At 36.8% G+C, this 22,630-nt stretch overlaps 4 protein-coding genes and 1 long non-coding RNA gene across 9 annotated transcripts in view; 2 read left to right on the top strand and 3 right to left on the bottom strand.

Moving 5' to 3' along the window:
* Positions 1-341: 341 nt before the first annotated feature.
* LOC107226942 (protein N-terminal glutamine amidohydrolase) lies at positions 342-5,716 on the bottom strand. The gene is made up of 4 exons (XM_015667929.2): positions 5,316-5,716; positions 4,486-4,639; positions 4,052-4,322; positions 342-3,967 (listed from the first exon to the last, which is right to left on the bottom strand). Exons 1-4 carry the CDS (start codon positions 5,405-5,407, stop codon positions 3,807-3,809), a joined length of 678 nt encoding a protein of 225 aa, XP_015523415.1. The 5' UTR covers positions 5,408-5,716; the 3' UTR covers positions 342-3,806.
* Positions 5,717-5,760: 44 nt separating this feature from the next.
* On the top strand, positions 5,761-7,552 carry LOC107226943 (isochorismatase domain-containing protein 1). The gene is made up of 4 exons (XM_015667930.2): positions 5,761-6,226; positions 6,431-6,574; positions 6,724-6,909; positions 7,036-7,552. The coding sequence occupies exons 1-4, from the start codon at positions 6,098-6,100 to the stop codon at positions 7,186-7,188; spliced, it is 612 nt and encodes a 203-aa protein (XP_015523416.1). The 5' UTR covers positions 5,761-6,097; the 3' UTR covers positions 7,189-7,552.
* Positions 7,284-8,009, bottom strand: LOC124293544. The gene is made up of 2 exons (XR_006903391.1): positions 7,868-8,009; positions 7,284-7,778 (listed from the first exon to the last, which is right to left on the bottom strand). It is a non-coding gene; the product is annotated as an uncharacterized LOC124293544 (long non-coding RNA).
* A 57-nt stretch (positions 8,010-8,066) lies between these two features.
* LOC107226944 lies at positions 8,067-9,988 on the top strand. 2 transcript variants are annotated; one of them, XM_015667931.2, is made up of 3 exons: positions 8,067-8,208; positions 8,564-8,890; positions 9,706-9,988. In XM_015667931.2, exons 2-3 carry the CDS (start codon positions 8,569-8,571, stop codon positions 9,798-9,800), a joined length of 417 nt encoding a protein of 138 aa, XP_015523417.1. In that variant the 5' UTR covers positions 8,067-8,208; positions 8,564-8,568; the 3' UTR covers positions 9,801-9,988. The 2 variants fall into 2 exon arrangements, with proteins under 2 accessions (XP_015523417.1, XP_046590622.1); XM_046734666.1 differs by lacking the exons at positions 8,067-8,208; positions 8,564-8,890 and adding an exon at positions 8,916-9,612.
* Positions 9,989-14,114: 4,126 nt separating this feature from the next.
* Positions 14,115-22,630, bottom strand: part of LOC107226934 (transcription factor CP2-like protein 1) — a 29,312-nt gene continuing 20,796 nt past the window's right edge. For 3 of the 4 annotated variants that reach the window (XM_046734661.1, XM_046734663.1, XM_046734664.1), the window contains 3 exons: positions 17,402-17,597; positions 16,115-16,574; positions 15,666-15,871 (listed from right to left, as the gene is read on the bottom strand). In XM_046734661.1, the coding sequence (XP_046590617.1) occupies positions 15,822-15,871; positions 16,115-16,574; positions 17,402-17,597 (706 nt within the window). In that variant the 3' untranslated portion in view covers positions 15,666-15,821. Of the gene's footprint in view, positions 15,173-15,665; positions 15,872-16,114; positions 16,575-17,401; positions 17,598-22,630 lie in introns of those variants that run through there. The other variant, XR_006903389.1, reaches the window with a different exon arrangement.

Below are 22,630 nucleotides of genomic sequence, written 5' to 3'. Positions count from 1 at the left end.
ATATATATTATATATATTATATATGTATAATATAATATTAATATGAAATAATAATAAATATATATACAATATAGCTATGTGTATATATATATATATACATATATATATATATGCAATTATATATAGTATATATATATTTTTTTGAACTGTAATTCTGATATTAAGATTATTATATTTTGATATAACATTGAAGACAATTCGCTGATTTTTTTTTTTTTTTTGATTTTTCATTTTTTTTATATCTTTTTTAACGTACTTGATTCTTTTTTCACCAACTAAAAATAATGATATCAATAATGTAAGTGGATCGAGGTGAGTAAAAATTTGTGTTTAGGCATTCGACAAAGCGATACACAAATATACTTATTCCATACAAAGCAGGATGTAGGTATAATTTGATTATCAGTACATGTGAGTAATTATTGAAGATATTAGGCACCGAGTTTGCAAAGTGCTAGAGAATAACAGGTATATATATATCATAATTATTGTTTTTGTATCAAAGAAATATTTATTATTCATAAGATTTCCATGATAGAAAGTCGGTGCCTATAATACACAATACAATATGCATTTTAGCCTTGACTGCACGCATCATTGACTCGAGGTAATTTTTTTTCCATTCCTTTTTCTTTCTTCTCTTAAATTGTCAATAAAAAGTGACAGGCGGTGTGATTTATGATACTATGAAAAAAAAATTTTTAAATTGCAACTTTGACTAATTTCTATACACCATATAGTAAGTAGGAAGAATACGAAATGTTTGGAATTGATTAAAGGTAAATTGTGATATTTAATTCAGAACGCAGAATACCACGATTCGTTAAAGTAGGTACATGATCGTTTTTTTTTTTTTTTCTTTGATACGTACATTTTGATAATTGATTCAATTAAGTCTAAATTGAGATGAGTTTAAATATTCTAAGCGATATTAGGGCACACGCAACGTAATTACGATTATAGTGCATCCGTGATATGGATACAATTTTGTGCTCCTGATTAATATTTATTCATAGGTAGGTATTACGTCTATCCGTAATAATTAATATAGCGGATTTGATTAAGAAGAAGTATAGGAAGGCAAAGAGTGGACGATCAAATACTTTTTTTTTTTTGCTCGTGTCGCATAGTACGGTAATAAGTCACTTCAAAAAACTCGTCAGCTTGGAGTAGAAACCATTTAAAGACAGTTGTTATCCCAATTATCGTTATTACAGGCTGACAGTTACATACATACATACATACATACATACATGCATACATACATACATGCATACTTATAGTACATAAGTAATTCGCTTGTTGGTAGAACTCATTGTTAGTTGAATATCAATTATAGGCCGCTAATTGTAAAACAGTATAACGCAAAAAGCGGACACAGCTCTATGAATATTATTATTCTATTTATTCTAGATGCATAGTTTTCATTCAATATGCGCTACTGATGACTTACAGTTATTTGTATGGAAAGAATCTGTCTTCTTAATGGCGAAATATAGAAAATCAAAGTGTATGAGCGAAATTTGCTGACAAGTGTTTAAGAATTAGAATACAAGTGTTGTATAATTATAGGAGGTCGTTTTGTCGCTCGAATAATTCCTGCGCAATTTCAATTAGTAATGCTGTACGTATAGTAGGCTAGAGACTAGAAGTTTGGTATATTCTCGTTTTTCGTAGTTTGTTTTCTTTCTTTTTTTTTTTTAATTTTCGTTGTCGCTTCGTCTATATATATATACACATTATACGTATAATCGTCGGTTAAAAAATATATTTCATTCGTAAATTGAATATTATTATTTATTTGTTTATTCATTTTCTGTTTCGATGTCGGTATTGGTCGATTTTCATCGCAATCCTATTAAATCATATCGCGTTGTAAGCTATGCAACTTTCATCGTGTAAGTCCTACGAGTGTTGATCATGTGACGATTAGAATGAAAGAAAAAATACAAAGCGAATAATTGAATTGTTAATGATAGTTGTGTCAAGCAATTAAAACACTGATAAAATTTATTACAGAAAATGTGAATAAGATAACTCTAAGATCTAAAAATTTTACAGTACCTCGGATATCGATTCACGTATAACATTCAACAGATACTTTAGAATACGATATTAGAGCGAACAAAATTTTTTTATTTATTTTTGAAGTGAATACTTCTTATTTTTTATTTATTTTTTTTTTCACCAACAAGCGAATGCGTGCACATGCACCATCGATAGAGATTATTTTAATTTTTTTTTTTTTTTTGTTTTTGATATATTTTTCAAAATTAATTTTTAAATAGATGTACAAGTATTTATCAAGGTATTTATAAAGTAGAAAGTTGTAATATATCACAATATCGTTTATATTTTATTTAGACCTCTCTCTTTTTGCCACAGTTAAACCCATGAAAACTGGATGATGTCCCTTATTAAAAACAGAGTTTTACTACCAATTTACCATCGGCGCGTAAAAGGTAACTGATTTACTTACCCTTTTCCATAGACATCGGAATAAATATATATTATTTACTTTTCAACGTGCAAATAGTTAATGCATGAACGCATTGATAAAATGTGTAATCTGAGAAAAATTGAATTTGTTGTTATTGTTATTATCATTATTATCATCATTACGAGATTAAAAATTGGTCAAGTAGGGCACGTAGCACGATATAAAAAACGCAGTGGAGTGCTGAGTTCAGCTACATAAAGCTGTAGAAAAAGTGATAGAACACGTTAAATTATGACAATAGTAGTAAATTGTATATAGTATGAAAGTGTAATTGAACTTTTGAAATCAGCAATACTTGGTAAAGATTCGTAGCTGATTAATCATTATTTATCTAATTATAAATATTTTATCGATGTAGAGCTCACTGCGTGTCGAGCTACGTAAATGAAGATCTAATGGAAAAAAGCTGCTCTCAGGTTTGGGCTGATTTTTATATTTAAAGTGATAATAAGTATTGTAAATATTGACATACTTGCATATAAGTCGTTGTAATAATTTTGCCGTGATAGGCATTTTATTCACTGGCCAGCTAAAACCTGGACTCGAATTCGTGCGAACAGGTATCGTAAATATAATATAATTAAGCATACAGGTAACTAGCAAGAATCGTAATTTTAATGATACACGAAATTGTCACTAGAGACACGTCAGTCTTTCATGCAATAATGCAGTAACTAGAACAAAAAACAAACGAACTCTGGTTGCAACTAATAAGAACCAAGTGTGATGTTCGGTATTTATAATGCAAACGTAAAAACGTATCTTTAGCCGAAAAGCAGAATCATTAGTTCCTAAAGTACATGTACACAATGGTAAGAAAAAAGTCTTGGTGAAACACAGCTGAAGAAATTAGAGTCTCGTTTAAAAGCACACTAAATGTGTATATATTGACAGTAAAAAATCTGTAATCTCTCTAAACATATATTGCGCAATGATTAATTGCATAAATCGTTCATAGAATTGAACTAACGCAATTTAAGCAAAACACTGTCTACTTCATCGACAACGTTAACAGCAAAAAGCATCATGCATACATTGCTAAAAAAAAGGCTCGTTTAAGGCGTGGAATTGATTTTAGAAATATACTTTGTATTAATGAAATGTTTAAACTCCCCAGCTTTTTATCCCCTTTTATCGAACCTGACGTCAAACTTTGGTAAACGCTATCAGACTGCACATTTTTCACTCGACTGTTGAGAAATTTCACCTGAACCAGGGACGTTTTTTAGACCCAATTAATCGTTTCTTCATTTCAGATATCAACGCGCGACGGCAAAACGCCTTGCCGACAATTAAAACGTTCCGCTTAAGTCGGCGTTGTGTGAGTCTGCTGCTGCTGCTGCGGCGGAGAAGTGGTCGGAACACTGGGTCTGTAAAATCTATTTACCAGCTGCTTCAGACTTAGGATACTTCCGAGACCCGTTCCCGGTTCCATGTTTATGAAAGTGTCCAGATTATCCTTGCAGGCTGAGAAACGAAGTTGAGTGAGTATGTAAAGTTCAAAATCTGTCGATTCCAAGGCCACAAATTCTGATCAGTCTGAAAACTTACTTGGAGTAGAGATCGGAGGATATTCAGGAGGGGTTTTGATCCATGTGCCGTCTTCTCGTTTCATGTGCTGCCTGTTGGAGGCGAAATGCTGCAGGTACGTCGCAGCAGGGACTAGTCTGAATCTCCTGTGGTACTCGGAGCGCAAAGCTTCGTCGGACCTGAACGTTTCCGTTGCGTATTTCCAGAAATGAGTCGGAAATGGAAGAGCGCTGTCTAGATCGTAGACCACCGCTCTGTCGTCAGGTGCGTAGATTAATATTGCGTGATAGTCCTGTAGAGTGAAAAGAAATAAAGTGGTGTAAAACGATGTCTTGCTATGAGTGGTTGAAAAATTCCAGTATGGGCAGGAACCAGTCGATCGGTTTTCACAGTCTAGAGACCTGACACAAGATTTGAAAATTTAGCCAACCATCCATCAAGACGACAATACTGACCCAAAGGACAAGCTGATCCTCATCCTTGCCAGCCTTCTGACGCCAGAGAGGAACGCTTCTTCCAGGATTGCTGATGAAAGCGACGTAGCAGTGTTGCAATTCAGGGCCGTGCCTAGTGGCGACGTCCTGGCATAGCTTCCATACGTTTTCTTCGCTGAAATATGGAAAAGAGTTCATCTCGGTGTAAATAAAAGTGAGATGGGAAATAGAAGGCGAGAGAGAGAGAGAGAGATAGAAGTTGAAACACGAGCGGACCTCGACGAGGTGCCCGAAGTGTTTTGATTGAATAATTTATACAGTTTAGAAGTGATTAAAGCGAAAAAGCGTGAGCGTAATAACGGTGTACACAACAAAGGTCGCTACGTTGGATAAACTCGGCGCGATTCGAGGGATGATTTAGATATAAAAAGTGGGATAAAAACTGCAAAAACATGCAAAGTATGTACATCGCGTGCGCGGCTGGTGTCGTGTCCGTGCCTGTTATCGCGGGGTGAATTATTAACGCCGATAAACCCGCGTAACTCTCCCGCATTAATACAAATCGGGTCGTTGTTGGGTTCGCGGGCTAATAACAATAACACGTCGCTTGAAACAGGCCGGGCGTCCAATGACGGGCTCGGAATTTTGGCGCGAGATAAAGAAGCGAACGCGATTGGTCGGTGGCAAGTCTCTTTAAAAATGGCGTCGTATCCTGGCAGGGCACGACCGCAAGAATCCCACAATCCGCGATATCGATCCCCGATACCTGTGCCGCAGTACGACACTGGTCAGTGAAAAGAAAATGAACGATAAAATGAGCAAGGAGGGTATCGAATTCGGCGGAAACTCACCAGTAGCAACTCGTGTGGACGCAGTCCGAGGCTTTGGTGAATAGCGGGACAAGAGGCTTCGTGTTTCCAGCACCACGCGATTCCGCAGCCATCCTCGAGTCTGTTTACACTCGATCAGCCGATATTGGTTCTACCTTCGATTTAATGTTCAATTGTTATTCGCGCTTGTCTGCTATTCTGGTGATATTTCACCGCGTTATCGCCGCGTGATACTCTCACACTTCATGACACTTTTCATTCACCCCAATTTACGCAAAATTACTATCGTCACGCTTATTTTATCGGGAGTTTTCGCTCTTCGTAACGCTTTTTATTCACCGGTAATAAGCGGTTCTTGCGTCGTCTGCAAGCGAAAAACGGAGTGGCGAGAGCTCGGCAGCTATGATTTGCCTGTTGAGTGGGGATTTCGGGAAGGCTTTTTATGTATCTCTCTGCATCGGTATTCGCACATTCGCTTTACTGCGCAGGCCGCAGTTCTGATTTTTTTATTGCGACCTTCTTTTGTCATGCGGATTTCCCGCCGGTAGCGCCATCTCTCAACTCGATGCGAACAGATCCGCTTCTTTATTGGCTGATAGCCTGACCTAACCTAACCTAATCCGACTCGGCTAAACCCCAAAGAAGATTAGATAGAAGGGCCTGGGCCAGAGGGAACGCTCAAAGAGGATTAAACCCGAAACTGATACTACTACCCATGAAATTTGCAGCTCTGTACCCAACTCTTTTCGATTCGTCGTAATTGCGGGTTAAAGTATCGTCGAGCAGATATCACAGTTTGGATCATGGCTCTGAGCGCTACGAAGGCGATCCTTCGCCACGGGAAAACGGCTTTATTTGTTTGCGATATGCAGGTGAAATTCGCCAAGGCTATATTCGAGTTCGATAAGATCGTCGCTAACTCTGCGAAGCTGGTAATTCGAGATTTAATTTTTTTTTAAATCATATTGAAGCTAGTAACATCATCTTAGTTCCTTAAAAAATCATTGTAAAATTAGAAAACTAGTAATTTTTCCCCAATGCTTAGTTACAATAACGATACTAACATTAATTTCGTTTTTCTTTCTATCATCAAATCATTAGCGATCTGAAATTATCGTATCATTCTCATCTCCCAGGTGAACGGCATGCGCTTGTTGGATGTACCGATCATTGTTACCGAGCAGAATCCTAAGGCTTTAGGAAACACAGTTTCGGAACTGGATATAACAGGTGCAAAAGGACCGTTCGCAAAGACCAAGTTCAGCATGTACACTGAAGAAGTAAGGAGAATCTCGTTTATCCAGTTCTCCTAAAACTTGATATTATGATAAAGAATTCTCTTTAATCCTGTTCCCGTTCTCTTTGGAAGTTAAAATCTTAGTCAGTAAAATAGCGACGAATCACACGGTAGCATGTTGTCTGAATTCAGGTGCGCAAAGAACTTTCTACGCTCTGCTCAGGTGGTCCTCCAGAGTCGGTAGTTCTCATTGGGATCGAGGCACATGTTTGCGTCGAGCAAACTGCACTGGATCTTACCGCCAATGGGTTCCAGGTCCATGCGGTGGCCGATTGCTGCTCGTCTCGCACGCAAGAGGACAGATTGCTTGCGATCGAGGTAATGAAAGTGCTTGACGCATAGGACATAACTTATTCAAACCACACCGAAAATTTGGTGTAAATAGTGAATAATATTTGTAATTGCGAATACTCTAGTGATTTACGCTGTTTCAATTCCTTACAGAGAATGAGGCAAGTCGGGTGTCAGATAGCAACTTCCGAAAGCGTACTCTTCAAACTATTGGGCGACTCCAAGCATGAAAAGTTTAAGGAACTGCAACGTCTCGTAAAAGAGCCTTCGGTTTACACGGGTTTAGTTCCATCAGCTAAAATTTAGTATCACAAATATTAACACTAGAATTTGTGAGTATCATATTTTTATTTCGAACTCTACTCGTAGTTAAATGAATTGGGGGTATTAGTTTTTCTATCTATATTGTTAAACAGCGCTTATTATCATGTATAACTAAGTAAGATATCGGGAGTTAATTAATTTTAGGCTAATGAAAAGTGGATATTACCAATGCATCATGGTTTGCAAAACCGAGCATTAGACACAATATACTACATATTGAATCAATGTCTATGCAATTATTGATTCAGTTACGTTATGCAAAGACTTATAGGATAGAATAATATTGTTATTTTATACTCGTATATTATGCGATAATTTTACTTCGCTATGAAACAATGAAGTGTTATTATGATCATTGAAATAATAAAGTTTCTTCCATATATTTCTCTCGTCGACGAAGGGAAGAGAAAGTTATCCGCCCATTATGTGACCTGCTTGCATGGCTGCGTGTTCAGTTGCGGTTTGGAGGCGCTAAGCGGAGCGGAATTGCGGAAAGCAAAACCTGCAGCGAAGTAAAATTGGAAAACTGACATTTCCAAGCAGTGATGACATAATCCAAATACTCGCGATGGCTGAAATAAAAATAACACTTGTTTTTAGCCTCGAGTAGTGGCGCGTGGAAATTTTCTGTTCCAACGTGCCAGCCAACCGATCATACGACCTCACTTCTTCCCCCGGATTCTTCGAGCATCTTCGACGAAGTTGGACGCGGCCACATGCATCATGGCGATCTGGTGACACGTTGGAAGAGCAAGCAAGCAGCGAACGGTACATTGCGGACACGTCATCGGTGGCAAGTGAGGCGCCGCCTTTCAGATGATCGGACGAATAAGCGTCAAGCCTTCAACTGCAGGCAATTATCTTTAGCCGAGAATGCTGCCGAGCCTCGTGTCAACGATGAATTGATAACAGTACAACAGTACAACGTGTGTAACCGTTGCCTTGCTCGTGTTACCATTGAACACTCGTCGCTGGCAGTAGTTTTCATTTCTGGTTGAACAGGTGCGTGCAGCGGAAATAAATAAGACTTAAAAAAATTTAACTATGATCCTTATTCGCTCGTTTATCAGTAGTAAACCTTAGTTACTTAACGTCACGTTCAGGCCTCGATTTATCTGGTTAAAAAAAAACTGTAAAGATATATCAACAGCTGTTGTAATCAACGTTAGAATTCTGTTGAATTTTTACTACCTGCAATATTGATTAATTCAATCACTGGGGTTTGAAGATTGCCGGTATACAAAATACGGGAATCAAAATTCACTTTGAATAGAAACCAATACTGAGCTTTCGAGTGGTGTGTTTTTTTCCTAATATCTCATTTTCGATTTCATTTAGCATCTGTTTTAATTTGCAGCGAAAATGGATCTTCTTTACGGTCTTCGAGGAGCAATGGCAGAAAGCTCCGAGGATGCGACCATCGAAGACGAATTGCCGGACTTTGATCCAAGTTCGATACCAGATGTCAATCCGTCGCAGTTACCCTCGCCGGAGGAGCTATTGAAAATGCTCGATGGAATGACTGGTCTCAGTGATGAGGATAAAGAAAGTTTACGCGAAGAATTGACGAGGAATATCCAAGGCGGGAACAGTTTCGGACAGAATCTTCCTCCTCCTGCAGCTCCGTTCACGTCCCAGGCGCTCATGCTTCTCGCATTGCTCGCGGTGATCGCTCTGATATTTGGTAATCGCAATTTGCTGACTAAAGTGGTCGATTGTTGAATTTACACGCGCAAAATGCTGATTGGAATACCTACCTGGTCGCTTGAGCGATTCATTGAACCTTTGTTGACTCAGTATTTTTCCAGCTTGTCGAAGTTGCGATAGTTTATAGTCGTGTAGCTTCTGCGAAGATTGGCGCTTGTGGTTATACGGGAGGAATTATTCTACTCGAATCTGTGCAAGATTTACAACGAATTTAACTCGTTTTATCTAATCTGATACCTTCGGAATTTTTTTTATTCAATTCTTGAGATAAAAATAATGTATCTGTGTTTCTAATCGCCGCAGTTCAACGTCAGGTGTACAGTCGCGTTTATCGGTGATTCGGAACTCGCCATATGCTTGAGAAATATTAGTTTAATATTTGAAAGATAGTGTTCTAAGCGAGTCTTGAAGTGAAATAGTAGTATTGTATTGAAGAAATGGCGGAGGAGATATTCAATAAGATTAAAGAAAGCGTCGACGACCTCAGTCCGGCCGTGCGGGATAAAATAAAGTCGATGTTAACAAAGTATCGCGAACTTGACGAGGATGGGAAAGCCGAGTTTATGGAAAACGCTAAAGAAGCGTTTAAGAATTCGGTGTCTAAATACACGTCTGGCAATTGGGCTTTTAAATTTTGGATGTTGATTCGATCCTATGCCATGATACTTGCTGCTATTATTTTTATTGCCACAATTTTCGGTACGGTGTAACAAGAGTGTCTGAAATCTACTACAAAATTAATTTTTAGTCATTTTGATTTTAATGAAATTGTACGATTTTTTTTCTTTTCAGCGTTCTTTGGATACAAGCTATACAAAAGTCTGACCGAGCGGGAGAAGAAACGAGAAGAGAAGAGGAAATTGAAGCAACAAAAGAAAAGGAAGTAGGAGTTTCATTAAAGTTGAATATCCTCCATTACGACCACTGCAATAAATTCATAAGCTAAGAGTGAAGTTGCACAAAAATCAAGTCGTAGTGACAGGAGGCATTATATATTAAGTTGACAGTCGGTTACGAACTGAGTGATATTCAAAGACCTTTAACGTTTTATAATAAATCGCCATATTTTATTGTATAATTTTTTATACCTATTAACGATGAAAAAGATTCAATGCCGTTTCCTTTCCTTGCCCACATTCCCAATTGTAGCTCTATATTTCAATATAAATCTAATGATTTCACCTCAAATTTAGAATTCAAGAAAGTTATTGAAAGCTGTGAGAATAGAAAAGTAAAATTTTAAGCATCTTATAGGATAACGTACGAAAATAAATAATTTCCGAGTGACTGAATACACAATTTAAGTGCCTATAGTGCCGAGAATAACTGCCAGATGGAGTGAGTACAATGCCCGGGACGAACGATATTTGAAAATTCAAAATTTGCCGCCGATGCGACCAGTTGAATTCGTGGGAACGTATTTCACGCGTACTCTAATTTATTTTCGTACAAATTCAAAATATATTTACTGTGTAATTACAAGATTAATATGAACGACATAGGCAATTAATTATAATTTCGATACAAAATTTTCATTTACTTGGTATTAATACGAATTAATGATTATTTTTAAGTGAGCCTGATGTATTATGAGTTAAAAATTAGTTGTCTCTGTGGTATTTCATCGAATTGTTTTGAATTTGAATTATGTTTCGCGCTTATTAATGCGATGTTCGTTTGTTTTAAACAATTACCACGTGACCGGTCCGCCATATTGATAAAATTCTTCAGGCTCGTCGGTCACGTTAACGATATGTGTCGAGATAATTAGTCGTAATAGTTCTTGTTACGCGAGAAGTTGTCTTTCGATTTTATGCAGAAAAGCTAGGCCCGTATCAAGCTTGCACGCAGATCATAAAATTATAGTAGAAAGAAAAGAAAACGTAGTCAACCGCGGTCGAAAAGTTTTTCTGTACGCCGCCGTGATTTGAGTACGTGACGAGGCATTGGTGAAGCCCGATTCCGATCCTAAATACGGAACATAACTCGCAGTATAACTATATCGATTACGTTTCCGATTTATTCCCAACCCGGTTCAGCTAGATGTGAATTTAGTTGTTGAATTTGTGCGGGGGACGCCGGTCGAAACAAGCGACGCTCCGTCACGTGACGTCATTTTCATAACGCGTTCGAGTCTGCCGGTCGCGTCGCGAGTTTCACCCGTCAAAATCGCGACTTTAACCCGTTTTCGGTCCATTTTGTTCGGAAAAAGTGTGTGAAAAGTGAAAAGTGACTCTGCTCTACGTTTGGCTCGTAAAATCGAATCGATCGCGTGCTTATTTATGTAAAAAAATGCGATTGACTGCGTCGAGCTTTCTTCCTACGTCGCAGTTGGCCAAGTTTTTCGGAATCGGCAATCGAAGCCTGTTTACAGAGATGAAAGCTGCTTCTGGATCTTTCGGTGAGTCGAAAATACATTCGAGTTACCTAAAACAGTCGTTCAAGTAATTGTGAACAATAAGCATCGTCACGATTGATAGCATTTGTTCGTTCAATCCGGTCACGCAAATGACGCTGGTCCAAACAAACGACGCTCTATCGTGTGTCGCCATTTTGATAACGCGTTCGTGCCTGCCGGTCGCGTCGCGAGTTTTCGCCGGTTAAAATCGCGAGTTTAACCCGTTTTCGGTCGATTTCGTTCGGAAAAAGTATGTGAAAAGTGACAAGTGACTCTGCTCTACGTTTGGCTGGTGAAATCGAATCGATCGCGTGCTTATTTATGTAGAAAAATGCGATTGAATGCGTCGAGCTTTCTTCCTACGTCGCAGTCGGCCAAGTTTTTCGGAATCGGCAGTCAAAGCCTGTTTACAGAGATGAAAGCTGCTTCTGGATCTTTCGGTGAGTCGAAAATACATTCGAGTTACCTAAAACAGTCGTTCAAGTAATTGTGAACAATAAGCATCGTCACGATCGATAGCATTTGTTCGTTCAATCCGGTCACGCTAAGGACGCTGGTCCAAACAAACAACGCTCCATCGCGTGTCGCCATTTTGATAACGCCGTTCGAGCCTGCCGGTCGCGTCGCGAGTTTTCGCCGGTCAAAATCGCGAATTTAACCCGTTTTCGGTTCATTTCGTTCGGAAAAAGTATGTGAAAAGTGAAAAGTGACTCTGCTCTACGTTTGGCTGGTGAAATCAAATCGATCGCGTGCTTATTTATGTAAAAAAATGTGTTTGACTGCGTCGAGCCTTCTTCCTACGTCGCAGCCGGCCAAGTTTATCGGAATTATCAATCGAAGCCTGTTTACGGGGATGAAAGTTGCTTCTGGATCTTTCGGTGAGTCCGAAATACAGTCGAGTTACCTAAAGCAGTGATTGTAATTTTTAACAATAACCATCGTCGAGATCGATAGCATTTGTTCGTTCTATCCGGTCACGCTAAGGACGCCGGTCCAAACAAACGACGCTCCATAGCGTGTCGCCATTTTGATAACGCCGTTCGAGCCTGCCGGTCGCGTCGCGAGTTTTCGCCGGTCAATATCGTGTATTTTAACTCGTCTTCGGTCGATTTCGTTCGGAAAAAGTGTGTGAAAAGTGAAAAGTAACCCTGTGCTACGTTTGGATGGTGAAATCGAATCGATCGCGTGTTTATTTAGGTAGAAAAATTCGATCGATTGTGTCGATTTGTTCGTAGAGTGAAAATTCGGTCATCCAGTGGACGTTGTTGAAAACAATCGACGATCGAACCGCCGCGTCGTTATTTTGCTAACCCGTTGCTCGTCGATAAAAGTGCGTGAAAAAAGTGGTGGAATTTGACAATACTCACGGATGTAAAGAATACCTACCGTTTAATCACAATTTGAAACAAAAGACTTCGTTTCTCGCTAATGAAAATCGTGCGTTTAAGACTAAGTAATTAGATTTCGGTCAGTTTCGTGAATTTCGACGCCGACTAATTGACGGTGTAAGTATACCGTTTAAATTGGCTTCTGGACAACTTACGCCACGCGTCAACTTCCTTCATTCGGAGATATGGCTGTGCTGTCTTCATAGAGCAGTGCTGTACACCCTGCATGTAACGTGGATATATCGCAGAGCTGATTACACCGCATACGGTGAGTAGCTGCAAACTGTAATTACAATATACCTGTTTATATATGCTTCGTTTCATTCTTTCTCAACATTTCCTATTCACCGTTCTTTTCGTCGCGTGGCGAATACAGCGGTACCGTTTTAATTATTGTTACAGGTTTATAACGTACGTACAATTTTGTTCTGCGTAATTGCGTATAGGTATATTTATATTTATAAGGATTTTTAGGGTATTTCTTAGCTCGGGATTTTTACAATAAATCCTCCTACACGGATTCTTTATCAAGCTATTATACATAGCATTATGATGCTACATATAACCGTCGAATTTTCATGACATATATACATGTAAATCAGGAGTGCGATAAAAATGAGTTAGGTACAGACTGAAATCAAAAGTGGTCAAAAATAAAAAGAATCAAGCATTTTATCCGGTTAATTATTATTAGATACCTCGTTTTTAATGTAAGATCGCGATATTATTATATAATTAAAGACCAGGGAGCAGGAGAAGCCTTAACAATAAATAATTTATCAATAAATGAACAAACTTTGCATACATCAATACTTTTTTTTTTTTTCTTTACGTAATCTGAAGTCACGGGTAATAATAAAATAACGGTGAAATGAAGATGTAGAATTGTTCAAATATTTTATTATTCCATTTTTTTCGTTTTTTTTTTTTAATATATATTTTCGAGTATACATATAATATTCTATTGTATGTAAATACGTTGTAGAACAAGGACCTACTATATATTCATATCTGTATGAACATGTTTGTTTTGTTTGTTTTTTTTTTCAAATTTTTTTATCTTCTAATATTACGTATCGTTGGGCGTATTTCGTGTATTACATACGTGTACAATATGTATAAATAATCATTATATAAGGCACCGGATTATCATAATAAATGGCTATAATATTCTCTCTTTATCTAGTAAGAAAGAAAAAGAAGAGAAGAAATTTTTAGGAGTCAATGATTATAATTACTGTTGGTAATTATTCGATTTTAATCTATCAAATTTCTAAACTCAGAAGTAAACATGTAAATATTTGAAATCGCGCGAGCTTTGATAAAATCGACATCACGCAATATACATATCGACAATTATATACTCACAATACTTATGCATACAGGTAAAATACGCATGCAAATATTCTTCTCCCGGGTTTGTAATTTATGTTTAAATTATCGGCACTACAGCGGGGGACTTATTTTTTTGTTTTTTTTTGTTTTTTTTTGTCTTACTACTATTTTGATTTTCTCATTATTAACGTTGACATGATATTGTAGGAAGCAAGTGTAATTGGCGACATGTTACAACACGCATCGTGTCCCTTTATTTATATTATCCAATTTTAATAATATAGAGACTATTTTTGGTTGTTTTATTTTTTTTTAAATTTTTTTTCTTCTTACATCTTTATAATTTCAAAATTGTTTCATGAAAAATGAAAAACCGGTCAGTCAAGCAACCATGTATAAGTATGTACTATACATACATACATGCCTATTTATAGTTCGATAAATATGTAAAAAGTAGTAACAAGTTGGCGTATGACGTGTTTGTGTGCGATTTGTTAATAACGGTGTAGAATCATATCTATTTTGCGTATATACCTATACAATATATATATATATATATGTATGTATGTGCACGTGGAAGCCAAGAATAGATAATAATAATAATAATAATAATAATAATGATAATAAATTATAAAAGCATATATATGTATATTATGTATATTATATACTCTAGTAGAGTTATGTGAACATAAATATCGGGTATTCTTTTTTTATTTAAAGCAACACCGGATGCTTCGCCTTAATAAATTTTCACTTGCACGATATAACCGCGATTTTCGTTTTTCGCATTTTAAACTACAACTCGAATGCCAATAATATAATAATGCAATAAGGTAAATTCAAATATTTTGTAATCAAATTATTATTTTTTTTTTTTTCTTTCTTCGTTTTTCGATATAGATCAATACCATATAATAATTTTCAACAATTATAGGCGCTACTTGAATATCTTTAACTTTTCATATATCATATTTAGAACTTGATTTATCATATAACATTTAAATCGTAATTCCTTGCCGATATTTTTATACATGCATAAGGGCATGCAATATAAGCTCGCTTTATCACATTTTTATCATACCGTCACAGAAGACCAGCTGCCGTCCAATTATTATTCTTCCCTTCGAGCGTTGTAATACTAACGAAAAAAAAAAACACACACAAGAATGATTCTTTCTTGCTACCTCGTGGTTCAATTTGTTATTTCTTTCGTAGAAAAAAATAAAAAAAAAGAAAAGAAAAACACAAACAATACTGTAATTAGATCGCGAACGCGTTACAAAATCAATCTTGACTTTCGTCGTTTACATTTTCATTTCGATCATCGAAACTATAATTATATCTGGATATAATATTTTTCGAGGTATTATATCCTCGGCTTTCTTATGGTTCATTTATTTTTTCATTCTTTACTTTTTTTTTCTCTTTTCACATCATTATTGTTGTTATTATCAATATTATTATTACTGTTGTTGTTTACGTCAATCTCTCAGAGATCGATTCTCAAACGTGTTACATATAACAATGACAATATCTTAACATGTATAAACGAAATGATAAGTTATTACATATTGTAGACTATAATTAGGCGCGTTTAAAACGCTGCGTTGCAACTATTTTTTTCTTTTTTATCTACCTGAAATCGCCGTTGTGTTCTTCTTTAGCTGTTCGTCTCGTCATCTGATTTCTCGTTTATAATCGTGGTCGATTTGGATGTTCGGAAGATTCAGGTATACGCAGCAGTTTTCTATCGTTATTAAGGGGTGAAGCAACTATGGATGTTATTCTCAACGCGACGATGGTTTCAGAAGTATTTTGTAACGATCGCTGTTCGCATCTGAAATAAGAAAGAAGTATGATTTATTTGCCTATTAAAATTTTGCCGGTTTCTGTGTTAGTTGAATATTTTTTTGCAAAGGATTTATTTACGGAATTGCGTTCGCTTGATTGTAACCGACAATGATACTAGTTTTATCTATTTTCATCAAGATTTGTGATTCAATTATAAAGTGATTCCGACAGGTTTCATTCGATTCCTTTTTTGATTTTGACGCTACATCCGTCTATTCGCATTTCGTACCTTTTACGGTCTCTACGACGTACATGCTCTCGTCCTTCATGTTGGCGACGAGATCGTCGGTCACGAGAACGTGGATTCCCTGGGGTCCGAGTATGACCACCGAGTGCAGTCTGTCTTGGGGGGGTCCGTGGGCTCCGAGGGCGGTGTGAACTTTGACGGCTAGGGCGCTGCTGGTCAGGGTGTCGAGGTAAACGGCCCTCCAGAGGGCGCCACTACCTTCCGCCGAAAGGTAGAGGGTCAATCTCGGCGAGGGTGGCTTCGAGTGCAGGGCGTTGAACAGCCGGATACCGTCGGCCAGGCCGCATATCTGGATCAAATCGTCGCGCGATAATCTCAGTATGTCCGATGCTGAGAAACTAGCGAACGTTGATTCGAACGAGTGGAAACGACCGGCTCTCAACCAGCTGCTCGTCTGTGACGCGTTTGCCTCCGGCGATAAGGACGTTGGCAACGTCGTTGTCTGGGGAAATGAAAAAGGAATTTTCTATTTTACTATTTTTTTTTACACCTTATTGTTATCATTCGATGTCGTCGGGCAAGAGTTTCGAGGCATTCGTTGGTTTCCTTTACAGGGTGGCGACAATTTTGATGAAGTAAAATGCCCTGACTTTTCTCGTTGAGAAATTCAAAATTCTCTGATATTTTTCTTTTTTTTTTTTTTACGTATAACTTTGGGTAACGTTGGGTGGTTTTTAGATGACCAAAAGGTCAGGAAATTGCGAACCTTCGATGCGTGTAAATTTGGATTTTTAAACGTGTGCAGCGTTGCTTCGTTTCACACATATGATTGGAAATTGAATAAATAAGTATTTTCGAAAGTTAGCTCAGCTGAATTTACGATGCTGAAGTTTGAAAACAATTTTTTAATAGCATTTTTTTAACCGATGTAAAAGAATTTAAGAGGAGAGTTACAAAAAGGCTGTGAGTGTAATTTATTTTCGAAAAATAGTTGAATTCTTGTTATCAATTCACCTTGTTCGAAAAAATGGGACTTGTAGCTTTTTTTTTAATTCTCCTCTTCGATTCTGCTTCTTCTTCTTCTTCTTCTTCTTGAGAAAAAAAAAAAAAAATGTCACTTCGGTTTACAAAAATTACACTCGAAGCCTTTTTTCATTCTCCTTTTCAATTCTACTTATTCGGTTTAACAAGATCGAAATAGAACGAGAAAATTTATTTTGCTATTGAAAGTTCAGTTTTCTGTTTTTTCTTTTTTTGCTTGCTAAAATAAATTGAAAAATGTGTCACGCAGGGCGCAGGATTTTATGGAATACATTTGATATAACTAACGTTCATTTCGACGCAAGATTGTTCGGGTAAAATGGTGGCCGGTGACGGTACGGACGATGCTGGGCTTGTAGATTCTTTTGCCGTTTCCGGGTTTCCGGATACCAGTGGTAATACTCCTGACGAATTTACCGACATCGGTATCGGACCTGCGACCGGTGACGAACTGCCTCCCATTGCTGCTCGACTCTGCGGCGTTCTGAAAATTATTATTCGTGATTGCAGGAAGCCAAAATTAAAGACACGGTTGACGAAAATTAAGGGGAATTACGATATGTAACGTATATCAATCAATCGATCTCTCTTTTTCTTTCCTTACAAACGTTGTAGCGATTATTCTGTAAAATTTCATTTTTTTTTACAGCTTTATTTAAGAACGCGTGGGATATAAAGTCGGGTCGCAAAAAATTTTCCAAATAATAAATATGGAATATCATTGAAAATGAAACTGATGAGATTGAATCTTTTTTAAAGAGGACCTTTGATATTCGAAACAAAAATGTCTTGAACGCTGGATTTTCAATTCCAAACATCTTAATACGTTAACCATGTTAGAGAAATCGGATGATTTAACTATCTGTTCGTCCAAATAAATTGTATAGTTAGATCGAATGATCTAAGTAAAAATAGCACACGCAATAATTATTGTATAATAATTTACAGACGATGAACTTACGATTCAGCAAGAAATATGTAACCTGTAAATATCGTTATTTGAAATCTACATAAATCCGGACGCTTGTTTTTGGAAAACTATAAGTAGTTGGCATAGTTTTTTTCAGCGAAGAAAAATTGTACAATATTCTGATTTCTCTATAATGTTGTTAACGTGATCGTTTGTTTGTAATGTTGTGATTCAGTGTTTTAAAGTATATTTGAATACTTCGGGGGGACGATTTTCATTATATAATATTACGTATGATTTACAGATAAGTGAGACAAGAGCGGGGTTCAAGTTTAGGTTCGAAAAGTTCCAAATCAAACTTTTACGAAACAGCAAAGTTTCAAATGGTCGGAAAACCGACGGCTCAAAGTTCCGAAAATCAAAATATACTCTAAAAAAAAAATGAGGAAAACCGAAAATCAAAATGACCGGGATTATGAAAATAAAAATATCGGAAATCCTAAACAAAGAAGGATCAAATTGGTGAAAAATTTCACCAAGCCAGAAATTCACAGGACCGAAAATCTTGGATCATTCGGAATTTCGATGCTTCGGAATTTTAAGTTTTCTCATTTCGGAACTTTGACTCGTCATTTTGCCCATTCGAAACTTTGACGTTTGGTCAAAGTTTGAATTCTTCACTCCAAGTTTCGCCGCCAAAAAATTCGTGATTAGAAGCTTTTGGAATTTCAACCCCGCCCCGTGAGACGGCTTTCAAATGTTTGTTCAATCGCTTCTTTCGCTTCGAACAATTGTTTCCGAATATTCGTCGATTCTTACATCGCGACAGCTCTCATCTTGAACGTGCACTTCGGCGGTCCGTTGGCCCCGATTCTTTTCGTCGAATTCCTGATCCTCCTCAGCGTCAGACCGACGAGACCGCCACGCCAGGTTCTACCTAATTCCCCGCGGACTTCCGGCAAAGCGTGAACGAATCTAGCCACCACTTCTATCCCCGAAGCACCGCCACTTATCGTAACCTTGTGCTCGATTAGACAAATTTTTGAATTTCCCGCCGCCCCTGAAGATTGACCCCCGTTATGACGCCTCCATCCGCTTCTCAAATCCGATGTCAAAAACGTTTTGAACATTTTCGATTTGTATTATCGGACTTTAGTTGGTATATAATTTATATTTCTCGACGACGACGACGACGACGATGATGATGATGATGATGATGATGATTTATTTGTTTGTTTGTTTGTTTGTTTGTTCGTTTTACGTTTGGCTTGTATCTATGCGACAGTCTTGTATAAAATGTTTACAAAATGTAATTTCTTCCTTCTTCTTCTTCTTCTTCTTCTTCTTCTTCTTCTTCGTCTTCTTCTTACTATTATTATTCAATTGCACTGCAGTTAGTTCCGCTTTATCTTTCTCTCTCTCTCTTACTCTCTGCGTCTATGTCTGTAACCGTTTCTTCTTTATCTCTTTTCTTCCTCTATCGGTCAATTGGCACCAATTAACACTCCGTGCATTATACCCGTCCACGTACAACTTTGATTGATGAATCTTTTTTCATCCGTTCTCACACCGGGGTGACTAAGCTATTCTTAACTTCTCTAATTTCCTTCCACCCTCATCGGCAGTCTCACGCTATTCGAATTATCTCTTTGTTAATCAAAGATAGTCACTTTTATTTCTTTCGATATCGTTTCTAATTCAACGGTGGATAAATTGGTGTGCATAAGAATAATAGTAATTTTTGTAACACGCACGTACGTTTTTATACAATACAATGTGAATTTAAGAAACGATAAAAAAAAAAAAAAAAAAACTGTGATTTATACGATATTACACCGTATGATCGTAACCTCGAATGATATGTAAATTCCTTGTGTTGGAAAGAAACTGAACGCGATGTATTTATCAGGAACGGAACCGATCTTCGTTCGGTTTATTACTTCGCCCGGTTTTCAGCGGCTGAGGTTGGTTATAGGCAGATTTTCAATCCGCGATATTTCTCTCATCAACCAGTAGTTTGTACACTTGTACAGATTACGTATTATATACGTTTATACATGAATTATATATCTGTATGTATGTATATAATATATCTATATATGCATATATATATATATATATATATATATATATATATATATATATATATATATATATATATGTATATAGATAGATATTTATTTGATAAAGATGCAGAGAGATAGGAGGATCCGCTTTTAACCGGATATGCAATTGTTGTGTGGACAATATTTATATCGTATACTTGAATTCTGCTGATGTAACAGCGCAGATTTTACTATTGCGTAGTATTTCTTTCTCTCTTTCTTTCCTTTTCTTTTTCTTCTCGATTTTTTTATCTGCACCGTTCTTCTTTTATTTCGACCTGGAATTCGACGTCAGAAGCGGGTTTTTTTAATCAACGACGATTCAATCCCCGATAAGAACAATTCAAATTGTTGGACGTTCATTGCTTTCATGGATGATGGGCACGCGGTGAGATCGGGACGAAATTTCTCCACGTTGTTGAACATCGTTGTTGTTTTCGTTGTTTTCGTTGTTGCTGCTTCTGTAATTATCATCGTTATCGTCATATGCATTTTCAACAAACCGTACATCGACATTTTCGTCATATTTATCCTCGTACAGTGTTACAACGTAACATGTGACAGTTTTTTTTTTTTTTTTTATTTGTTTATTTTTTTTTTTTTTTTCTTCAAATTTTTCAACGCACGGAAACGATTTTTCTTATTTATTTCCTCGCGTGCGATACACACACATATATACATGTATATATAATTTCACACCTTTTTCATTTACTTTTACGTACAATATAGCAACGGATTAGCTCCGCTGCAATCAAACCGCCTTTGCCTTTTTGCTTTTTGGCGGCTTTGCTGCTCGTCATCTGAGGGGTCGGTCGAGATGCGACAAATGAATTGTGGCCGGCAGTTCGGCGATTATAATCGATCCGGAGTTACGGTCGTTTGGTGGGTTGATCGGAGGGCGACGGGGCGAATCGTTAATTTTTACAAATTTCTCAAAATTGTACGAATCGTTGTTGTTAATCGCGGACGAAGGTAGTTTGCAAATACGACGGCTGACGCAGGCGATCCTTGCAGTCGCAAATTGGCAAGACTCGGGCATTCCAACGGCGGTTCGGATTGTCCTTTTACCAGCGTATTTTTTTTACTATTAATACTGTTGTTGTTGTTATTATTAATCCTGTGTAATTATTTTTTTGTTTAAGCTTCTTTACAAGTGTTATCGAAACAGAGGGTGTTTTTTTTTTTTTTTTTTTTTTGCTTGTTTGTTAGTTTGTTATTTTATTTTTTTTCTTGCACCCGGTGTCTCGGTTCGATGTTTAAACGGTAAAATCTACCGAACTGGTACACGGATATAAACCGAACGTGAAAATCGACGCATACGGACGCTAGTTTGAGGACGATGATGTGCAGGACACGCCACCGCTGCTGCTTGCGGTTTAATCGATATTTCGTGTAATTAATTTGTTTTTATTTATTCAATTATCTCGTGGATTTTATTAAAGTTCTCTTACTCTCACTGCGGTATAAAATACCCGTGTTTTTACACGACGCGCGTGATAAGTATTAATATATTAACACGGTTTGTCGGTTGAAATTATATATATATGCGATACGTATCATGTATACGAAGCTGTTAAACACTAGGTATAAAATTAGGCGCACGTTCGTTTATGTTATTTACAATTGTATCATATATGAAACAAAATGTCACAGCTATATCGCACTGCCACTTGTTAGACAACAATCGTTCACTGTTACCGTTGCTGTTGTTGTTTTTGTTTTTTTTAAATAATTTATTTATTTTTCGTGGAATTTTGTGCTTTATTTTATTTTTTTTTTTTTTTGGAATTTTTTTTCCTCTTGTTTTACACAACAGAGAAAAACCACGAAGAGAAAATAATATACAACGATACGGACGATCTATACAAGAAAAAAAAAACAAAACAAAAAAAAAAAAAATAAGAACAAGAAAAAATGGGGTTAATTAATTAATACAATTAATTAATTAACTAAACGAGATATTTTCTAACGATGGATCATGGCGAAGGAAGTTTATCCGTCGACGATATCACGGGGAGTATTATTTGATATTTGTTAACTCGAATCTTATTATTTTTTACTTTGTTCGTTTACGTCTTTATTGTTCAAAAATATTATTACACACTCAAAAGCGTATTCACTGACGTTATTATTATCGACACTTTCTTCGTAACGGAATATCGTTTATTATTACTGTCCTTTTCCAATTGAATAAAAAAAAAAACAAAATTATTTTCTTATTTCTACCACGTTTATTTCAAGAACAAATGAAACAATGCAATTTACAATCGCGACGGTAAGATTTTACGCAATTAACGCTTATTCCGCAGTGCAAGATTGTTGAAATGCGAAGCCTTTGATAATTTATAAAATACGATTTGACGTTGCTTTATAAACGTAGGTTCGGGTTTTTGTTGTTTTTTCTTTTTAAAAAATCAGTTTTCGTTGCCACGGGTGATGAACAAAACTCTCTCTCTCTCTCTCTTTCTCTGTGCTCGTAGCAAGGTCTGAATTGTGTTTGAG

Source organism: Neodiprion lecontei, chromosome 3, assembly GCF_021901455.1.
Source record: "Neodiprion lecontei isolate iyNeoLeco1 chromosome 3, iyNeoLeco1.1, whole genome shotgun sequence".
Lineage (NCBI taxonomy): Eukaryota > Metazoa > Arthropoda > Insecta > Hymenoptera > Diprionidae > Neodiprion > Neodiprion lecontei.
The sequence above is the reverse complement of the archived record's forward strand: the minus strand, read 5'-3'. Positions and strand labels throughout refer to the sequence as shown.

Coding starts and splice junctions, on each gene's coding strand:
- LOC107226942 (XM_015667929.2), bottom strand. CDS start 5,407: ATGGCTGCGGAATCGCGTGGTGCTGGAAACACGAAGCCTCTTGTCCCG. Junction 4,323..4,485: donor AGGATCAGCTTGTCCTTTGG/GTCAGTATTGTC, acceptor TTCACTCTACAG/GACTATCACGCAATATTAAT. Junction 3,968..4,051: donor TCCTCCGATCTCTACTCCAA/GTAAGTTTTCAG, acceptor TTCGTTTCTCAG/CCTGCAAGGATAATCTGGAC.
- LOC107226943 (XM_015667930.2), top strand. CDS start 6,098: ATGGCTCTGAGCGCTACGAAGGCGATCCTTCGCCACGGGAAAACGGCT. Junction 6,227..6,430: donor TCGCTAACTCTGCGAAGCTG/GTAATTCGAGAT, acceptor CTCATCTCCCAG/GTGAACGGCATGCGCTTGTT. Junction 6,910..7,035: donor ACAGATTGCTTGCGATCGAG/GTAATGAAAGTG, acceptor AATTCCTTACAG/AGAATGAGGCAAGTCGGGTG.
- LOC107226944 (XM_015667931.2), top strand. CDS start 8,569: ATGGATCTTCTTTACGGTCTTCGAGGAGCAATGGCAGAAAGCTCCGAG. Junction 8,891..9,705: donor GGTGATCGCTCTGATATTTG/GTAATCGCAATT, acceptor TTTTCTTTTCAG/CGTTCTTTGGATACAAGCTA.